The sequence below is a fragment of the Platichthys flesus genome, chromosome 1 (genome assembly GCF_949316205.1).
Source record: "Platichthys flesus chromosome 1, fPlaFle2.1, whole genome shotgun sequence".
Classification (NCBI taxonomy): Eukaryota; Metazoa; Chordata; class Actinopteri; order Pleuronectiformes; family Pleuronectidae; genus Platichthys; species Platichthys flesus.
This window is the reverse complement of record NC_084945.1, coordinates 29,501,423-29,523,403: the sequence shown is the minus strand read 5'-3', so window position 1 is coordinate 29,523,403 and position 21,981 is coordinate 29,501,423. Positions and strand designations below refer to the sequence as shown.

The following is a 21,981-nucleotide window of genomic DNA, read 5'->3' as shown; positions in this document are numbered from 1 at the left end:
CCGACACTGCTTCAGGATCAGGGCAGACACACAATATAAGCCTGTGTCCCCAAATCTAGTTATCTGTTGTGTTTTTGTGTGTTATTTTGGCTGAAGAGTACTGGGTTTTCATATTAGGGACAATAACAGCATCAGATTGTTCTTTCTACTCTGACGTCCATAAATCCTACACTAGGTTTGACTATTTCCTGATATTTTCTACCAGCTACTGAAGTGTGGACGACTCTGCATCAATATAGTCTAGGACTACAATTCAATACATTCAATTTTATTTGTATAGCACTAAATCATTATATACATAATCTCAAGGTACTTTAAACAAAAGTTCGAGCCTTAAAAATTAGCCTGGTCCTACTAAAACCTTTCTGCATCCCATGGGAACGACTGGTTGTGTCTGGCCTGTGGAAATATCACACAGGAGTGTATTGCCAGAAGCACCAAAACCAACATCCTCCAACTTCAGTCCCGTTTCAGCCAACCTCAGTGCCTGAACGTCTGGATCAGAATCTTTGTCTGCCGCCATGCAATCAAAACCATAATGGGAATTTTGTGAAAGCGTAAACCTTTGAGGTGAGAGGGACTGCCCGTCCTTAGTAATGTCGTGTCCCAAGAAGTCAATAGCCATCAGCCCAAAGTGAAACTTGGCTGGATTTTATAATCAGACTGACTGGGTCAGAGAAACATATACAAAAAAGCAGGTCCTTCAGCAAAGTATCCATAATCCGCTGAAAAGTCTGTGCTGCATTTTAAAGGCCGAATTTAATCTGAAGGAATTCGAAAAAGTCAAAATGATGTGATACCCACTATCTTGTGCATGTCTAGTGGGTGCACAAGAACCTGGTGATAGCCACGGACTAGTTTCACCCCCTGAAAATATGACTTAACCAGCCATGCGGGCAGGAAGGTCCTGAATGTGTGGGACTGGAGAGCGATTGGGCGTGGTTGGGCCTCACAGACTCCAACTGCCGCCTTGCTTTTCCACAATATGATCAGTGATGGGCTGCTGGAATGATGAATGATTCCAAGGCACTCTATGTTCTGAAAATCAGCGTTAGCAATAACCAACCTAGTCAGGTCCACGTGCCAGGACCAGGTGCCAGTTCCGAGCGTGAATTGGTGGGCCGGTCATAGAGATATGATGTTCCACCCCATGTTCGATGGTGTTGAATGAGAAAGTGGGCTTTGTTAAACTTGGAAACTGTACCAGGAGGCGGTGGCTCCTTGGTGGCTGGTACCATGCTGGACAGTCTGATAAACAGAGTGAACAGGCATATGAACAAAAAGTCACTCCATCAATCAGGCGGCAGCTCTTGATATCCACTAACCACCCACAAGCACACAGGAAATCCGCACTTAGCAGGAAGAGTACGCTCGCCACGTCGTTTCCTTTCCTGTTGAAAACTGCATGGGGAGCGACAACTTTTAGCCCTTGTACCAAATTGTGCATTGTAAAAACAAAGGTGGGAGCTTTCTTGGCTTTTAAGGAGAGACAGCATCTTATCTATCAATACTGAAGGCTCCCAGTCGCTGAGGCCATTTAGAGAAAGAATCCGGCGTGCTCGCTAATTTAATCAACCTGCGACAATTCCCTTTACCTTCCTGTCTACACATCTTGCCGATGCAGACTAAAAACCCATCTCTTCCGACTATACCTTGGATAAAAAAGAAAAAGCACTTATATGGCACTTACATATAGCACTTTGTAGTTTGGCTTTCTTGAAGAAAAATGTTTCTCTCTTGATTCTTGTTGTGCTGGGTTTGTACCCTCATGGTTAAATGCACTTATTATAAGTCGCTTTGGTTAAAATCTTCAGCTAAATGAAATGTAATGTTACCTAAGGCATATTAGTATGAACAGTGATTAAATCTCATTTGGAGCCAAAACGCATGTGTGGATAGAAATGGTTTAAGTTTAAAAATGCCATATTCAAATGAAAATGTTTTGCTTAAGCCTTAGGAAGCCCCAAATTCAAGTTCCCCTTTGGGTTGTTGAAGGGCTTGGTTTGGCCTGGGCTAAAAAAAATTCCTTCCTTGAGCCGTCTACTTCATTGTGAAATTCATATAAACATGGACAATACTGTTAGAGTCATCTACCCAATGTAGACAGTTTAAAGTTAATAGAATTTTGCATCAAGGTGGTTTTGAATGTAACAGGAAAGGCTGGAGAGTGGCACATCCAGCTGAGCAGGCAGTGGAGACCGTGCTGGATATATTACAGGCGTTGTACACATAAGGAAGAGATTGGCAAGGCACACAATTAGATCGGCTGAAATGAACCTGAGGCACAGGCAAACAACAATCAAACTGAGTTAAAAAACAAACAAGAAGTTACCGGGCCAGGACAATAAGAGATGGTCCAATAAGATATTGATGAATGGGGGATCTTGTGAATACTGAGGACTCATTATAACATTTTGGTTTTAATACTGCAGTGGCTGGAGAACACACACACACACACACACACACACACACACACACACACACACACACACACACACACACACACACACACACACACACACACACACACACAGACACACACACACACACACACACACACACACACAAACACACACACACACACACACACACACAAAAAAAACCACTTTAATTAAAGCTTAATTTAAATTAAATTCAAGTAAAAATCAAACATTTGCCTCTTTAGATAATCAGCCCATTAAGCAATATGTGGTCCTTAATCATCAAACATGATTATTAAATTCTTTCCTCATAAAACATTTGCTTTTAAATCTTTAATTCTTTAATGTCTTAAATCTATCTTTTTAGAGAAAGTTCCATTCCATATTTTGAAAGCCAATTAACTCAAATGTATCATAATGATGTAATGTTGTGTCACATTCCAACATCAGTCCTCTATCTTGTTATTTATATCCTCAGGACTGCCCTGCAGAGTCAGGTGATTTCCGGGCCCAGCAATGTTCAGCCCACAATGATATCAAGTACCAGGGTGTCACATATGAGTGGGTTCCAGCCCCGTATGACTCCTCTGCACCCTGCGTCCTGCAGTGCCAGGCTAAAGGGAGAAGCCTCACTGTTGAACTTGCCCCTAAGGTGCTCGATGGCACACGATGCCAGGCAGATGCCTTTAACATGTGCATCAATGGAATGTGTCAGGTAAGGGGTCATATTATAAAAATAATGTTATGATCAGATATTGTTTAGCCAGACACTTCTGACATTTATCTCACTGTGTATGTAAATAGAGCAATTGTATGAAATTGCATCAAAACAAAAGATGGGGACAGTTCTGTGGCAACACCTGTCAGCTGGACCAGAGGCTCTTGTGTGTCTTCTAAAGCTTTGTTCATATTTCATCTTGAGTTTTATTGATTTATGGAAAGTGCTTGTGAGGAGAAAGCATGCACTTGTTCTTTGCAGCTCTTTTTCATGCCTCTGCACTACCCTCTCTTCAACATACGTTGTAGCTCCTCTTACGACGACACAAGACACAGGTCGGTTCCTTTGAACGGGCGTTTATTGCGGTGGCATGTCTCCTCTCTCCCTCTCCATCTTATCAACACCATCACGCTTTACACGTTACGCCGTGAGAACTGAAAGTATGTAAAAACACAGTACAAAACATTTCCATACATATCGCAGCACATTATACACATATAGCGAACACAAAATGACGCTCAGTGTCGACATTAATATAAACATACCTCGTTGGCCGCTTGCCGTAAAAAGAGGTTTTGATGTGCATTACAAGTTTTATAGCTTTGGTGACAAAACGCGCACCGTGCACCTGCCGTTTGCAGTGTCACAGTGATCTTGGCCCCCGGGGCTACGAACAAAGCACATTAGTTCCGCCTCAAGAAGCGAATAATACAAATACTGCCTGTATCAGTTACATTTTAACCTTTTCATTCATGAACTTAAATACCGGCACTTACACTCCCACCAAATCACTCATCCACCTAAATGTGGGATTTTCCGGTACAACAAAATATAAGTGGAATAAACAAAAAAAATGTTCTTAAGCATCATTGAAAGTGACCTTATGTGATTGAGCTGGCCTCAAGTAAGGTGACTACCTTGTGTATAGGCCTCTCAAGATGAACTGATCTAGTGAGTGGTTTGCCTTTGTCAAATGTAGTGTCGCTAACTAGAAGTTTCAGTTTCCGTACCATGCCATCTGCACTGGGATACACTTCCACAACTTTAGCAAGCTTCCATTCATTCCTTGGTGAGCCATCTTCTTGAAGGATCACAATGTCATCTATTTGCGAGTTCCTTGATATTTTTTGCCATTTCCGTCGTTGTTGGAGGTTCAGCAGGTATTCTCGCTTCCATCTTTGCCAAAACTCATTGGCTAAGAACTGCACCTTTCTCCACCTTTTGCACAGGTACAGGTCTTCCTTGCAAAACTGTCCTGGAGGTGGCAGAATGATTGAGGATTTCATGGTCAGTATGTGGTTTGGAGTGAGGGGCTCCGGACCAGTAGGATCATTAAGATGCTCAACACTTAGTGGCCTGCTATTGATTATAGCCATCGTTTCGTAAAGAAACGTTCTCAAAGTTGTGGTGTCGAGTCTGCTTGCGGCTTGGTCAAGCATAACCATCAAGATGCTTCGGACTGTCCGAATCTGACGCTCCCAGACCCCACCCATGTGGCTAGCTGATGGGACGTTCAGCACAAATTCACAGCCGAATGCTCGCTGACGTTCAGGATCTATTCCTTTGAGCAACTCAGAAAGGACTCTCCTAGCGCCCATGAAGTTTGTTCCCTGATCACATCTTATTTGGCGCACAGGTCCTCTGATAGCCATAACTGTTCGAAGTGCATTCATGAATGCGTCTGTTGTCAAGTCATCGAGTGTTTCTATGTGTACTGCTCTCGAACATAAGCAGGTAAACAGCAACCCATAGCGTTTTAATTCCTTTCTTCCTTCCTTTACGATAAAGGGGCCGAAACAGTCAAGACCACAGTAAGTAAAGGGGGGGGATTCTTCAGCCCTTTCTTGCGGCAGATCTGCCATTTGTTGCACCTCTGTAGATCTTCTGTATCTCCTACATTTTACACACTTATAAATGTGTGAGGAGACCACATTCCCACATCCCAAGACCCATATTCCATTTGCACGCAATTCGTTCATGGTCATGCCTCTTCCTTGATGGAATACTCGCTCATGATAATGTTTGATGAGGAGGGCTGACACATGAGATTTTCGTGGAAGAATTGCAGGATGTTTTATGTCGTGGTGTAAGGCTGATTTTGACAACCGTCCTCCCACCCTGAGAACATTGTTTTTGTCCAGGAAGGCATTCAACCTGTGCAACTTGTTGTGCTTGCTCCGAATGTCTCCTTTCTGGAACCTGATTCTTTGAATGTCGCCAGCAAAGGCTTCTTCTTGCGTCAGCTTGATAATGAAAACTTCCGCTTCTCTTCTTTCTTCGAGATTGGTTGTTTCATTAGTTCTTGGTTGAAGTCCTTTGAATTCTCTGACATATCTCTTGAGCCTGGCGATGGCTCTCACAGCTCTGTTCCAGTCAGAAAACTTAGTGAAGCGGTTTGCCATTGCATTCGCCTCCTCTGTCTTAGCTGCATGAGCATAGGCTTTGCGAAGCTCTGGGTCTGTCGTTTCTACTTCTACTTTCTCTTCTTCACATGGCGGAATTTGCTGCCAAAGGAAGTTGGGTCCTTTAAGCCAATTAGACTCCTTCAGCTGAACTGCACTCAACCCTCTGGAGGCATGGTCGGCTGGATTGCTTTCAGACCTGACATGTCGCCACTGTTCAGGGCTTGTGCTGGATCGTATGCGTTGGATTCTGTTGGCTACAAATGTGTGGAACCTCTTGGCGTCGTTGTTCACGTAGCCGAGGACCACCTGTGAGTCAGTCCAGTAATACTCTTGCAGGCCTTCAATCTCAAGTTCACCCTTGATGAGGTCTGCGTTGCGGACGGATGTCACAGCTGAAGATAACTCAAGTCTTGGAATGGTCGTTAGTTTGACAGGAGCTACTCTTGCCTTCCCAATGACAAGAGAGCAACTGATGTGTCCCAGTTCACTTATTGCTCGAAGATACGAGCATGCACCATAGCCTTGAAAACTTGCATCTGAAAAGCTGTGAAGCTCATATCTTATGACCTTCCCGAAGTTTGATGGGAGGTAGCTCCTTGGAATCTTCAGCGCTGCCAACTGAGGCAAATCTCTTAGCCATTCCTCCCATTGCGGAAGAATGTGTTCAGGGAGATCTTCATCCCAGCCTACTTTGTCTTTGCATAGCGCCTGAAGAATCTGTTTGCCGACTAGGATGAAGGGGGCCACAAACCCTAATGGATCATAGATGGAGGCAACAGTCGAAAGAACACCTCTCCTTGTCAGTGGATTTTCCTTAACCACAACTCTAAACTGGAAATAATCCGCTTCGACGCACCACTGAACTCCGAGTGCTCGTTCTATATATGGTTCTCCAAGAGCCATGTCTTGATCCTTGGTTTGCGCACGTTCCTCAAGTGGTATTGCTTCCACTACTTCCTTGTCATTGGACACAAATTTATGCAGCCGTAGGTTTCCTGTTCTGCATAAAGCTCTTGACTCTTCCACCAGATGTATGGCTTCCGCCGCTGACTCTACACCTGTTAAGCCATCGTCAACGTAAAAGCTTCTCTGTATGAACTTGATGGACTCTTCGCTGAACTTTCCATGACCCTGCGATGCCAGATGTTTGAGGCCAAAGTTGGAGCAGCCAGGGGATGAGGCTGCCCCAAACAGGTGTACTCTCATCCTGTACACTGAGGGTTTTGTGTCAAGATTGCCTTTATCCCACCAGAGGAATCTGAGGTAGTCTTGATGTTCCTTTGCAACGTGAAATTGGTGAAACATTCTCTCGACATCACACATTATGGCTATTGGACCCTTTCTGAATCGACAAAGCACTCCAACTAAGGTGTTAGTCAAGTCTGGTCCAGTCAAGAGATGGTCATTTAGAGAGGTTTCCTGAAACCGTGCAGAACAGTCGAAAACCACACGGATCTTCCCGGGTTTGTGGGGGTGGTAGACACCGTGATGCGGGATATACCATGCTGGTTGGTCATTGAGTTCGGACTGTGGAACTTTCTCAGCATCTCCTCGTTCGATTATGTCGTTCATGAACTGGACATAATCCTTGCAATACTGCTCGTTTTTCCTTAGTCGTCGCTCTAATGACATGAGCCTGTGAACTGCACACTGTTTGTTGTCTGGAAGATTGGGCTTGTCTGTTTTGAAAGGAAGTGGGAGTTCATAGTGACCATTTTCCTTCTGCTTTACACCTTCTTTCACTTTTGACAAGAAGAGGAGGTCTTCCTGCGAGATTGGATTACCATCTGTGGTACGCTCTGTGAAATCAGATTCGAGAGCTTTGATAATGTCTGTTGGATTGATCTCTTTAACATGTGTTCTGCACACAAAGTGCACCTCCCTCTTTAGCCTAGCAGACGGCTGTGCATCAGGGGTCACTTGCCGTACCATCATTTTGTGACTGGTTCCTATTGAATCACCGTGGTCACTTGCTTGATTGGAGCAGCCAACAATGCTCCAGCCCAGGTCTGTTAACTGTCCGTATGGCTGATTCTCTTTTCCAGACAGAATCTCTCTTGGGAGAAGGGCTTGGTGACAGTTATAGCCAATCAAGAGGCCAACTTCGCAATCCAATGGTGGTGGAATTTTGTCTACCAATTGCTCCAGATGAGTCCATTTATGAGCAGTTTCAGAAGTTGGAATGTGTGACCTGTCTGCTGGAATGAACTCTCGTGTGAAAAGAGGTGGCAATGAAATCCTCTTCTCCGAATCATATCCTCTCACTTGTAGATGTGTTAGTTTCTGACAAGCTATGACTGCTGACCTTGTAGACATTGTGGATAGCTTCAGACTTACATTCTCTTTGGTTGTGTTGAGGTTTTGGGCAACTTCATCCAGAATGAAAGTTGTGTCGCTCTGTGTGTCTAAGAGTGCATAGACAAGGACTTCATGATTCGGCTGTTTTGTGGATGAGACCCAGACCGGTACAATTGAGGATGTCTGTGTACTCGAACCGTCTTGTAGGATTCTGTTAGTAGTTGCTGTTGCAGCTATTTCTTTGGTGTCCACCTTTGGAGTCATTGACCATTGATGATCCTTGAATTTGTCATCATGTAAACATGTTGGGTGTCCTTTCTGACACCGTTCACATATGCTCTTGTTGTCACACTTTCTTGAAATATGACCACTTCCTAAACATCCAAAGCAAAGCTTCTCTACTTGCACAAACTTGTTACGCTCTTGAACTGTCTTTTCACCAAACTTTCTGCACTTGGCGAGTACATGTCCTTTCCTTTTGCAGAATACACATTCTGAGATGCTGCTTTCTGTTGTGTTTGTGGACAGTGTCTTTGCTTGAATGGTTTGGCTTCTTGGATGCTTTGGTTTTTCACCTTCCACGCTCTTGAGCGCTTGTATTGAAGATATGGGATCACAAGCAAGATCTGCTTCCTTTGACAGGAAGTTTACCAATACTTTGAATGGAGGGTACTCAGCATTTGCTTGTCTGTATTCCATTGCCTTGCGGTTCCAACTGGATGCCAGCCAATCTGGCAATTTAAGGAGAATTTTTTGACTCTCGTTGCAGTCATTGAGAACTTCCAATGTCTTGACATGGGGCATTGCGGCTTGACAGCTCTCGAGGAAGTCTGCAAATTCTCTTAGCTCGAAACCTTCTTTAGAGCTTATTTTTGGCCATGCACTTAGCTTGTCTCTGTAGGACTTCCCAATAATGAATGGGTCTCCAAAACGTTTATCCAACAGTTGCCAGGCTGAGTCGTATGCTACTTCAGTGCCCAGTAGGAAGAATCCTTCAACAGCTTTCTTCGCAGCACCACCCAAGTACTTTCTTAGGTAGTACAGTTTTTCGTTCTTTGGGATGTTTTTCCTGTTTATCAATGTTTCAAAGGAGAGTTTCCAGTCCTTGTATTTCAAGGGATCTCCAATGAATAATGCAGGCTCTGGTGTTGGAAGACGATTGGCACTTATAGCTTCTGCTAGCATGTTGACCAAGTCTGAGCTGTTCTGCGCTTGAGGCATGGGCATTGAAGTAGGTGGAGCTTGAGGAATGAATGGGGGGTTTGGGGCATAAGTGTGAAGACCTTGAGTTTTTCCTAATCGTAATGCTTCATTTAGGGAGTTGCTTGCTTCAGACCTTTCTTCAATTTGTTCATAGACCTTCACTCTTGCTCTAGCAGCGTTAAACTTCTTAACTTCTTCTAACCTTTCGATTCTTTTATGCCTGTCTTGCATTGCTTGTTGTGTGGCTAGATTCTCAGTTTCTAGCCTCCGAAGCTCTGTTGTTTCCCTTTCTTGTTCCTCCAAAACCGCCAAAACTTCCCGGGATGCAGCAGCTTCAGCTGCAGCCTCATACCTTTTTACTGAGCAGACACTGGTGTAGTTGGAGCCACGTTTCGATCTTTGAGATAGTGGTCTTGATAAGGAGCCTGTTGAGTCGAGTACAGATCCAACATCAGGCCAGGGTTCTTCTTCCTCTGCTGTATGCCCTTTAAGCTGCCTTTCTGCCTTTTCAATCATAAATCCTGAAAGCGATACGCACGTGTCAACTCTGCGCCGCAGGTCTGGCTCAGGAGTTTGTATTTCCCGCAACTCTTCATAAATGTTCTTTACCTTTGTGCATGTGCTTTGTATGTTATCAATAAGCTCACCCAATTCATCCTTGGATGCCTCATCAGTCAATATATCCTTGCCTATTCTTGCCTGACACCTCCACCTCTCATAGATTACTCTATATCGACGTTGGATACCCTTTAGCCTTTCCTCTTGAAGTTCTCTACCCTTTTCTGTTAAGGTTCTTGTTCTTTCGCTTCTTCGTAGGCTTTTCTCCTCTTCTGGGAAGTCAGGGTCTGTAGCTTCATGTTGAGCAGGTGATTCGGCATTCTTGTGGCAGGTCTCTGAACTTTTGTAAGACATTTTGAGATGACTTGAATGGCTATGGGATGTGTGTAGCTATTGAGCTTCAAATGGATTAGATTAGGCTATGTATAAATGTAAGCTACAGAAGGCTTTCAGTAAAGTAGCCATGCAGGTCTGAATATGGACTTTCATATTGCATTAAATAAAATAGTATTTTCACTTCACTCAAATTTAAAAGCAAAACAAATACCTTTGTAAAAATGCAACAAAAATCTCAAATATACTTGTACTTCACACAAGAAAAGGTTTTCACATTAGTGGACTGGCCCTTTAAATTTCACTTCAGTCACCCTTTAAACACTGCTATTTTCATAAATCAAAATTTACAAGTATTACTTTCCCATTCACTTAGCACTTATACAATAAGCTGCTTAAGAGGAGTAACACACATCAACACACATTATGTACAGAACTGAGTCCTTTTTAAGTTAGTTGAGCCACTTCTCACACCGCTTTCACTTGAAGGTGATGGTGGAGCACCTCTTGGCTTTGCCTTGAAACTTGCGCATGTGACACAGTTTACCTTGCATATATTGCCGCCGCTATGGCGACAGTGATTGAAGTGCGTTGCTTTTCCGCTCTGCTCCGATGCCGAGTGATCCCGTCACGTCGTCACACAGCTGCGGTCTCGTCGTCTCGCCTACCCGCGCCGAGCAGTCGAGTTCTCACTGTAGCTCCTCTTACGACGACACAAGACACAGGTCGGTTCCTTTGAACGGGCGTTTATTGCGGTGGCATGTCTCCTCTCTCCCTCTCCATCTTATCAACACCATCACGCTTTACACGTTACGCCGTGAGAACTGAAAGTATGTAAAAACACAGTACAAAACATTTCCATACATATCGCAGCACATTATACACATATAGCGAACACAAAATGACGCTCAGTGTCGACATTAATATAAACATACCTCGTTGGCCGCTTGCCGTAAAAAGAGGTTTTGATGTGCATTACAAGTTTTATAGCTTTGGTGACAAAACGCGCACCGTGCACCTGCCGTTTGCAGTGTCACAGTGATCTTGGCCCCCGGGGCTACGAACAAAGCACATTAGTTCCGCCTCAAGAAGCGAATAATACAAATACTGCCTGTATCAGTTACATTTTAACCTTTTCATTCATGAACTTAAATACCGGCACTTACATACGTAATATATTAAACCCTGGATTTTAGGTTTTAGGCTAATCCCATTCATCCCTTCTCCCTTCCCCTTCTCCCTTCCCCTTAGCCCTTCCCCTCCGTTTTTGAGTGTTCACGTGTAGGAGTAGGGAGTCCCCATTCTTGTTGGGATGGAGGGTTAGTGGCAAGAATTAAGGCTGCACAACTCTAGAAACTGATATTTTTCCAGACCAAACACTTCCAACCTAGAGCTATGAGAGTTTCCCAGAATGCCTTGCAAATCATCTGCAAGATGGGTGAGATCCATAAATGTGTTATTTTCTCCATTACTCATTTCCAACTATGATAATAATTGTTACATCTTAATTCAATGCAGTTCAATGTATTACGGTCGTTTTTTCACAAAAACCTTAAAAAAATTGATCTAGCCTTCTAATGTTACATTTGTATTAGATGATAATCCCATATTTTGTCATAATTACAGTCACATGAAATCATGGGAGGTAACTGAATGGAACTATTCCTAATAACAAAGCATCCTGGCAGGGCTGTCTACAGACCCCTGCTAGTAACCTGAAGTTGTAAGCTTTTGATTTATACATGAAATAATGCAGAGCATCCAAGCTTTTCAATTCCCATTGGATGGATGGCACATGTCATTGTGCTGTACGATTATTGCCATAGTACAGAGGGAAAGCAGGAAAACATGTTCTGAATATTTACCTGGTAATATGATTCATCTGCATTAGTATAGATGTTATTTGGATTTTATAGGTTTGTCACTTTTTTAAATGCAAGCAATAGCATTGGTTTATTTAATATCTCAACAGTGTTGTTACAACGACATCCCTGGGCATTTTTTTTGTTGCATCTGTTTACACCAACGACTACTAAATGACTTGTCTCTTCCCTAGACAACTACTGATGATGTAGCGGCTTCTTGAAGCACTGTCCCAATTCATAGGGGAAGATTTCAACCATTACCCCTTGTAGCTCTGTTTGAAGATAACCCTCAAAAGTAAGGGATAGGGGTGGGGAGAATGGGTGAAATGGGATTGGGCCTAAGTATCCTTTCAAGCTATAATAAGTCCTCTGAATGGTAGAGCTACAGAAGGTGTTTATCCACTGCTGTGAAGACAATGAGACCATACTCAAACACTAGAGTTCACACTATTTAGTTCAGTTCAGTGACATTTTTCACTCTCATAGATATAGTATTACAAAACTATATAGTAGAAAGTCAGCAACATGACATAACAATTTTTTTAACTACCAGGTACACTGTTGTACAGTGTACATACAGTGGCTATATGGGCAGCACAGCCATCAAGGGCATTATGTTGACTTTGCAGAGACATGCTCACTGTGATGATTAAGGTCAATCTCAACATCATTACAGCTTGCTCATTGTCGAATGTTTTATTTTTTCTGAGAACCAGTAGAAGCTGCATACACCTGAAAAAAACACATCAAGGGATAGTATGTTCTTTGCTTTAGATTGTCACTTTTATTTGTGGAAATATATTCAACTATAATTGTGTTGATCAGCTCGAGAAGTTAGAATTCCAGAGATACAATCAAAGTAATATTTTTACCATATGTTGTGAAAATCCATTCACGCTTTGTTATTTTGAACACACACACATGCACACACACAGAAGCTATGCATGGTCACAATCTTAGGAAAGTTCATGATCAAGGTTAAGATCTGAACTGAACTGTAGGTTAGAAACATAAAATGAACAGTGCTTTATGTCTCGTGTTTTTTGACCTGTCCATCCATTCATCTTATTGAATCAACCTTATTTCACTGTACATTTTTCCTTTTAATGTTGTTTATAACAGATCTTCAGCTTCTGGGGGCTTTGTCACTTGATAGTAAAAATAAAATATGTTGCTGTTTTGCCTTTTGCTAACAACACTGAATCCTCTCCTTTATTTTCTGGAAAGTTTCCTTTTACCCTAGAGCTCATAGACTGGTTCTCTACTTTTTTAAATATAATTCTGTCTGTTTGCAACTAGCCCTTAACTGAGTATTAATCGCTGCTTTGCTTTGCAGCCAGTAATGTGTTCCCATGTTAATAATGGGCCTTGATGAAATGCACTGGTGAGCTGGGACATGGAAACTCTGGTCCCTGTACTGTCATAATCATGTCAGGGCCTCTATATTTAGGAGAGCTTTGTTTTAGGACACACTGAGTGGGATTTCTGTGGACTGCTCTCACTTCCAGGCTGCTGCTTGTTTAGAGGTTGTTTGTGACTGCATGACAGTAGCACATGTATACACCTGACAAATAATTATTTAGACATGCACTTCTGCACAAATGTTATGTGACATAAAGTGAGTAACACAAACAGAAATGAAATAGAAACCTATTTTAATAACATACATTCTGACTGTCAAGTTATTGTTTGTGTTTTAATCTGCTTTGTTGAAGTGGAAAACAAGAATAGATGAGGTCTGAACAGATTTTGGTTTGACCTTATTTCATGCTGTATGAAGTTGGCAGGTTTTGAGTCCCATTGGGCCTTTTGTTTACAGAATCTTTTGAAAAGCATTTGGTATTGAGAAACACACAAAGCAACAGGTAAACTCTTGTTTGTACAAATAAATACATTACTATGCGTAATCCTCTATTGTTTAATCTTCAAAGCTTATTTGGGAGAATTTATTATGTAAGTGATGTAATTACGTTGCGTATTCAACCCTACGTTTAGACCCGTTGTTAACATCCAATCAGAAGTGGATGACTTTAAATTCATCATTTCACATCTGGCAGTACAGCATGTCCCCACATGTGTTTCCAGTGATATCTTGTGATCAGATGTCACTTCCCTCCATTACATGCAAATTAATAAATACATAAGTTCTCTTCACCAAGGCCTAATGCTGTGACTGGGCTTGTCTGACTGTGATAGACCTGTCTGGTGGCAATGTGTTTATATGTGTTTAAATCCAAGAGACAGAAAGAGAGAAAGAGGGGAAGAGAGCAAATATATATATAAAAAAAACTGAAAGACCAAAAAAGATATAAATACACAAAAAAAATCATCTGGTATCTAAGTTCACACTACAAAAAGGATGCAGCCAAGTGTGATTCACACCACATCTAATTATGTCCTGAGTAATCTGATCTCAAATTTGTCCTCAATGCGTCTTGGTGGCTTTCACACCTGAACTTCAAGATTCACTTTTGAACGCAGCCAAAATAGTTTTTGTTGTGTTCTGTGATTGCCTATTTGTTGTTATGTTTTTCTTTAATGATAATAATTCACCAAATATGCAAAAAAACACATAATCCTTCTAGTCTCGATTTTGTCTGTGGTGTTTTCATAATATTTTAGGAGTTTGAAAAAGAACAACACTCTACGTCAGAGATGCTATCAATACCAATAGAGAAGTCAAATCATCTTGATCTCCCCTTGTTGGAGGTATGCACAAATTTAAAAGTGAAAATACAGTTTAAGGAAATTTTGCAAAGATGGTTTGTGCCATTTTAGTTAGTTTTCACGACACTTATCTATGTTCAAGTATTAACGATTCTAGTAAGTTTGGTTTTAATTTAGATTTTATGAAAATGGGATGAAACATCATGATTGACAGCTGAGACTGACTCGCGATTTGTTGAATGCATGTATTGTTAGGATTATGATATGGCAGCTCCTCACCATCATTACAAAGGAGAATATGTGTCCAAGGGATATAAAAATCTACAGATGACACCACCATTTTGTTCAATGGGCAGATATGAGTTGCCATACACTATCGCATGCTCCTAATACACAGAATTACATCAACATTTGGTCACAAAACCGTGCCTCCATAAAGGCTCTGGAGTCAAAGGAAGAGTAATTTTTCTTTAGATTATAGTTTGAAGTCGTAAGTGTTTTCAAAATATGTTCAGTCACAGCCAATCCGTCTGTGTTTGTGGTGTAAAGTAAAAACAGATCCAAAATTCAATACTGTATTGCCACACAACTAAGTTGTTTGGAATGTGGCTCTGACCACTTTTTTCAGTAACGAGTAATCTAACAAGTTACTATTTCCAAACCAGTAATCAGATTAAAGTTACTTGTCCAAGTCACTGTGCGTTACCATTTTGGTATTTTTGGTTAAACCGCTGGGCACGTTCCACGGCTGGCAGCGAATCTGGACACGTGTCGGTCCCTTCTCGCGGATCACCTCAGCTACGGCGCCTGCTGCGGGAACCCTCTGTTTCGCACGGGGGGCCCCCTCCGGCGGTTTCTAATAAAGTGAGTGTTGGCAAAACTGGTTGTCATTTTTATGTTGAGGCGGCGGGGGTGTTGTCGGCAGCTGCTGAATGTAACTAATAAACTAACTTAGTTACTTTTAAAATCAAGTAATCTGTAAAGTAACTAAGTTACTTTTTAAAAGTAACTGTGGCAACACTGTCTGTGAGTGAGCAAAAAAATAATTTTAATGAAGCAGGGAGGCAAGAAGGTAACAAGCTTGGTGTTGGCTGAAGATGAGCCTGTGATCAGTGAGCTGGAGATAAGGCAGACAGGTTGGCTCTGGTGATCCTGAGGCAAGAAGAGAAAAAACATTAGGAGGATTCACAGGACACAAAATAAATAGTTTCCACTAGAGAACAACTTGAGATCGGCCCAGAGTGTGTACCACTGAGGTCAATAAATCAAATTTTAATTGTATAGCCAATATTCACAAGTCACAATTCGTCTCATAGGGCTTTAACATCGGTGTGACATCCTCTGTCCTTAACCCTCAGCAAAAATAAGGAAAAATTACTAAAAACTTAGAAACCTCAGAGAGAGCCACATGTGAGGTATCCCTCTCCCAGGACGGACAGATGTGCAATAGATGTCAGGTGTAGGAAAACATCATCAAGATTAAAGTTTTTAGCAGCATTGATGAGGGTAAACATTTTGAAGGATAACTTCAAAACTGTATGTCAAGCAGTCCTGCTGAAATCATAGTCTATGGTCAGCAGCCAGCAAGATCATGATCCGCCATTCCAGATTGGATGCCACTATTGTCCACAGTCATTGTCCACTGCCGCTTATTAGGATCCATCATCAGCCACCGATCTCGGTTGTGGTCCAGCACCATTATATGATGCCAACCCGACACAGGATCCGCCATTACCACTACGATCACCCCGCACGATATAGAATCCGCCACACTGAATCCACCATTGATACTTCAATGTGATAGGGATGGAGAAGAGGAAGAAGAAGCTGGAAAGAGAAGCTCTCTGTGTCATGTGTCATAAATTCCCTTTGCTTCTTAGCGTCATCAGGGCTTTTTGCGTTGCCAGGCCGAACTTGGGGGTACACTGAGGCTCAAGGTAAATCTGACTGGCTACTGGTTTGCATGGTAGAATGATGAAAACCATGTGGCCCACTCAGTATATCAGCCATCAATACCTCTATGCCTTTTTAAACTAAACGCTTCCTATTTTAGAACATAAGACAAGCAACGTTCTGCCGCACTAATTAGCTCTAACTATAAGCTTTATCAAAAAGGAAGGTTGAGCCTACTCTTAAACAAACAGATAGTGTCTGCCTCCCGAACTGAAACTGAGAGATTATTCCACAGCAGCTTGATGGCTAAAAGCACCGGCTCCTACTCTACTTTTAGAGAATTTAGGGACGACAAGTAGGCCTGAATTCTGGGAGCAGAGTGCTCTAGTGGGTTGATAGGGTACTAACAGTTCTCTAAGGTAAAATGGTGCTATATTATTCAGGGCCTTGAAGGTGAGGAGGAGTATTTTAAATTCTATTCTAGATTTAACCGGAAGCCAGTATTTTTGCGAAAGGACATGTCAAATTTTGGAGATATTACGCAAGTGGAAAAAGGCTGTCCTAGATATTGTTTTAAGTGTGAATTAAAGGACAAATCAGGATCGAAGATCACTCCCAAGTTCCTGACTGTTTCATTGGAAGCAAGGGCAATTTCGTCTAGTGCAGCCATATCATGAGATAATGTATCTCTAAGGTGTTTATGGCCAAGTATTATAACTTCTGTTTTATCTGAGTTTACTAAGAAAAATTGCGGGTCATCCAGGGTTTTATGTCCTTGAGACATGCTCGGAGTTTTGTTAATTGATTACTTTGTCCAGGTTTTAATGACAAGTATAATTGGGTGTCATCCGCATAGCAGTGGAAATTTACCGAGTGTGTCCTGATAATGTTTCCTAGTGGAAGCATATATAATGAGAATACAATTGGGCCGAGCACAGCGCCCTGTGGAACACCATGGTTAACTTTGGTGCACACAGATGACTCATCATTAATTTGCACGAATTGGGAGTGATCAGAAAAATACGATTTAAACCAGTTAAGGGCGGTAACATTAATGTTAATTAACTGTATAAGTCTTTGTAATAAAATTTAATGGTCAATTGTGTTGGATGCTGCACTGAGATCTAACAGAACGAGGACAGACCCTGAAAGGAAGTCCCTGATCTGAAGCTATTAGGTAATTTCAATCAGGAGAGACTTGGTTTTCAATTTAATGAGTTTATTTTGTTTTTACAGTGCACAGAGAATGCGAATATTTATAGTCTTTGGCATTTTAGACCCCTGTGTGATGTCATCAGGATTAGAAGGGGGTGGAGCAGAGCGTCGTACAGGAATACCCCCCAGGGGTCTAGACACTGGTGGTGGTTCATTGGTCAATCGTTTGTTTAGATGGTCCATATATGAGCATTGTCCTATTGGACTTCCTAATTGTGACATCCTCTGTCCTTAACCCTCACAAGAGGGTAGAAACGTAGAAACCTCAGGAAGGGCCGCATGCGAGGGATCCCTCTTCCAGGATGGACAGAAGTGCAATGGATGCCACGAGTAACAAGTATGTTGTCAGGCAGTCAGCTGCCACCTTAGTCCGTGATCTGTTGTCATCGTGATCCGGAAGAGGTGATGAATGTTCTTCTCAGGACTGGAGGAGATTGGGGTGGAGGAGGGGTTGTGTGAGTCACTGCATTGACACTGCTAAGGAAGAGAAGAGAAGGGATTTTTAAAGTTTGACAGCTGCTGTGTGACTGGCTGAAGGAAACAGCGCAGGCCTGATTAGATGATTGGGAACACCCACGATCAGCTGACAGCATACAGGTTAAGCCCTCCCATGGGCATTCCCGATATTTAGGACCGCCCGCGGTCAGCTGATCTGAATGGGGTTTTAAGTCTTCCTTATTGAACTTACGCTGAGCTCCATTAGTGACTTTTGCTGAGGCTGTATCTGTGCTGTGATTGGCTCTGAACCCAGACTGAAAGTCTTTATATATATTATTTTCCTGGAGAAACTCACACAGCTGATTGGTCACAACTTTTTCTAAGATTTTAGACATGAAGGGGAGATTAGATATTGGTCTGTAATTGGCTAAAACCTTTTAGTCTAGGGTGGGCTTTTTGAGTAGGGGTTTGATTACAGCTATTTCAAAAGACTGGTACATAACCTGAATATAATAACAGATTGAGTGTGTTAAGTAACAAACTATCAATTAGGGGCAGAATTTCGGCAGGAATCGGATCTAAGATACAGGTTGTTGGTTTAGAACCAGTGAAGGCCAAATTTCCTGACTTTAGAAAAACTGTATTTACACTCAAATTAACCAGATCATATTAGCATCATAGCAGATATTTTGTCATGCCACTTAAGTGCAATGCATTACTTAATGATGGTAAGATATCATTTAGATTTCTTCCAGGGCCCTGAGGATGTGTATGATTGCACACTGCTATAACCTACTAGGAATTCAACTGATAACTGAGCTATCATTACATATGGAGTCAAACATTTCTGCCATCAAATCCAAACCCTAACCTTAGAGTTGAGTGCAGCATAGGCAAACACACTGTCGGTGCACTTTCATGTTTGAATGTCCATTTTGTCCATAAATAAATAATAATATTCTGGATGACTGCATGGACTAATGCATCTTTTGGTGTTTTAATGTAAAGATGTATTCAACAACCTAAATGCATTATGTCTTGCATTATGTGTTGCATTATGTCTTTATCAGTAATGTACCCTTATGCCCTCAGGTGTCATGTTACTTTATGTTCATGTTCACAAACATGAATAGGTCAGTCATAAGATTTCAAAAATGCTGAAATACAGAGTGGTGCATGATACTTTTCATTTAAGAAACAACCTGAGTCCAAACCAAAATAGCTTTGTTTTCATTGAAGGGCCATATCATAAAAATGGATATAATTGACACTGCGAAATACCTGTTTTTTAACGATCAACATTAGTATGGAAAGAGCCCCACTTTAATTTGGGGAAGCTGTTTGAAAAAGAATCCAAGTATTAAAAGAAAAAAAAAGAAAAATAAAGCTCATTTCCAGCAGGCTGGAAAAAGTTACCACCCTCTCTCTTTGGTTACGTTTGTTTGGCCACAACTTGGACTCTCAAATTGGACTCAGTTTGATTGATGTGACAGAGTTTGCCTGAGCAAAAAGTAATTTCTGGAGAAGCTCGAGCTGCTTTGGCTGTTTCTGTTGCATCATTAAACTGAAAATCCTCCAAACAATTGGTCCACTCAGGTCACTTTGCAGCAATAATGGGAAATGGATGATGGATGTGTGCGCAAACAACAGTTGCTGCTGACCCTGATGTACAGGGAGTGCCTTGGGCCTGGCAGGGATGAAAGGGCATCATATGGTGATAGACACAGTAGTACAGGAAGGGGTGCTATGTTGCTGTGGTATTCAAGCAGGAGGTTTGTCACTGACGGATTGAGGCCAATTCTTCCTCTAGTGAATGTGTATTGATTAATAATACACCACAGAGCAGCATGAAATCCAGCTGTTTACAAGTAGACGAGAAGATAAACACAACTCCCAGGAGCAAATGGTAAAAGAGAAATGTGTATGTGCCACTTTGTTTTGTCAGCCTGTGACAGCATTCAGCATGTCAAGCCTCAGCATGTCTAAATTAGGATGTGTGTCTGTGTGTGCATGAGAGCCCTAATTATTTTAATCAAACCCAGGGATAAAACATACTTTACTTCTGGAATAGAAGAAATAAATAACTCACAATGCGTTGCTTAACATACGTCACATACTACGTTGCTCTGATTGGTTGTAGGTCTATCCAATTGAGCGAAGAGGAATTTTATTTCCTGGTCAGTTGAAATACGCCCCATAATCACAGCCCAATGGAGCGGTCTCAGACTCACATTCTGACTAGAATTGTGAGTCTGACAACATCAGGCTAACAGACAGAGGTGTGGACTCGAGTCAAATGACTTGGACTCGAGTCAGACTCGAGTCATGAATTTGATGACTTTAGACTCGACTTGACAAACTGTAAAGAGACTTGCAACTCAACTTGGACTTCAACATCAATGACTCGTGACTTCACTTGGACTTGAGCCGTTTGACTTGATAAGACTTGCTCTTTTCCCCAAAACACAAAGATTCAAAAGTATGTTTTTAAGGAGCGCTCTGTATCTTTCATCCTGTTTGTGTGCGTCTGTGTGTGTGTGCAGCGCCGCCACTCCCAAAACGCCCACTACGCGCTGTGCGTCGGGCACCAAGTCCTGAGGGGGCACCAAAAAAAAAGCAACTGAAAAATCATCATAGTTATAATAATTATGTAGCCGAGCGTTTGGTTGTATCATAAGTCCGGCTTCAGCCGACAAAGGACACGAGAGCAGTTCATTCGCTCGTGACAGCACACCCGTTTATTCTCCGTTCATTTTACAACTTCACTCATCACAGCAACAACTTCCTTTAAAACCCCCTTTCAAAATAAGAGTCACTACCAACAACCCACTTAAAACCGGAAATACAAATCAACCCTCAACAATAACGTCATTAAATAAATTAGCTTACAATTATAATGCCGATATTATTTCAGTATAGAAATATTAGGTACCTTTTAGACATGTATATCACAAAAAAGGCAGAACAAGAGATATATTAAATTGCTCAAAAAAAGTTAAAGAAGATTGACTATTCTTGTTTGTACTTATTGATGATTATTTAACGTAATCATAGAGGAGTTATGCTTAGGGCACCAAAATGGCTCGCAGCGGCAATTACTACGTCCCCATCGTGCACAAATGACTGACAGACTTTTGGCCAATGTGGTCTTTTGCAAATGCAATGCAGCATAGGGCCCTGACATATAAAAAGCACAACCCTGTTCATTGTTATGTTCAAGTATTTGTTATGTTTCTCACATGTACACACACACACAGACAATATGACGTGAGATAAACACAGGACAGGACAATGTTGTTAGCACTTTTGTACAAATAATTACAGTTGCACTTGTTGTTTCAATTGTGTTCATTCTGTAGGAGTGGTTTAAAATGAAGAATATTCTTGCAAAATATGAGTTAAATGTTAAAAATGACTGGTTAATAGTGCAATAGGGAAGTGCAATGTTGGCACAATTTTTTTTCTGTAATTTCAATTGCACTTCTTTTAATAAATAAATACAGATTTTAAAAGCATACATGATCTGTGTAAATATATTATTACTCAGTGATCAAAAGGACTCGAAAAGACTCGAAACTCAAACTGCAGGACTTGGACTTGACTAGAGACTTGTCAGTCTTGACTTTGGACTTGACTCGGCACTTGCCTGTCTTGACTTGGGACTTGACTCGGGACTTGAGGGCAAAGACTTGAGACTTACTTGGGACTTGCAAAAAAATGACTTGGTCCCACCTCTGCTAACAGATATGTTGATACTGAACATTTTTGTAAAATAGTCAGAATCATAGATGTATTTGTTTGTTCATCACAGTAATCAAGAACAATTTGGCTCACAATGATAAAGAAACATGAGAGGTTATATTATTGGAACTGGAGAATTTGGAATCTACTAAAGTTGTTTATCTTGATTTGAGAAATGACTTGATATGTTTTGTTGATATTTTTTCAATTCATCAGTTAGTCAATTA

At 41.5% G+C, this 21,981-nt stretch overlaps 2 protein-coding genes and 1 long non-coding RNA gene across 4 annotated transcripts in view; 1 reads left to right on the top strand and 2 right to left on the bottom strand.

Annotated features, from left to right (window-relative positions):
• The window catches only part of LOC133955895 (ADAMTS-like protein 3), a 232,242-nt gene that overhangs the window by 148,107 nt on the left and 62,154 nt on the right, over positions 1-21,981 (top strand). For both annotated transcript variants that reach the window (XM_062390903.1, XM_062390904.1), the window contains exon 6: positions 2,899-3,135. In XM_062390903.1, the coding sequence (XP_062246887.1) occupies positions 2,899-3,135 (237 nt within the window). The remainder of the gene's footprint in view (positions 1-2,898; positions 3,136-21,981) is intronic.
• On the bottom strand, positions 3,479-9,249 carry LOC133955868 (uncharacterized). The gene is made up of 2 exons (XM_062390902.1): positions 3,684-9,249; positions 3,479-3,572 (listed from the first exon to the last, which is right to left on the bottom strand). Exon 1 carries the CDS (start codon positions 9,066-9,068, stop codon positions 4,020-4,022), a length of 5,049 nt encoding a protein of 1,682 aa, XP_062246886.1. The 5' UTR covers positions 9,069-9,249; the 3' UTR covers positions 3,479-3,572; positions 3,684-4,019.
• On the bottom strand, positions 10,666-11,096 carry LOC133959039 (uncharacterized). The gene is made up of 2 exons (XR_009921763.1): positions 10,871-11,096; positions 10,666-10,759 (listed from the first exon to the last, which is right to left on the bottom strand). It is a non-coding gene; the product is annotated as an uncharacterized LOC133959039 (long non-coding RNA).

Coding starts and splice junctions, on each gene's coding strand:
- LOC133955868 (XM_062390902.1), bottom strand. CDS start 9,068: ATGCCCATGCCTCAAGCGCAGAACAGCTCAGACTTGGTCAACATGCTA.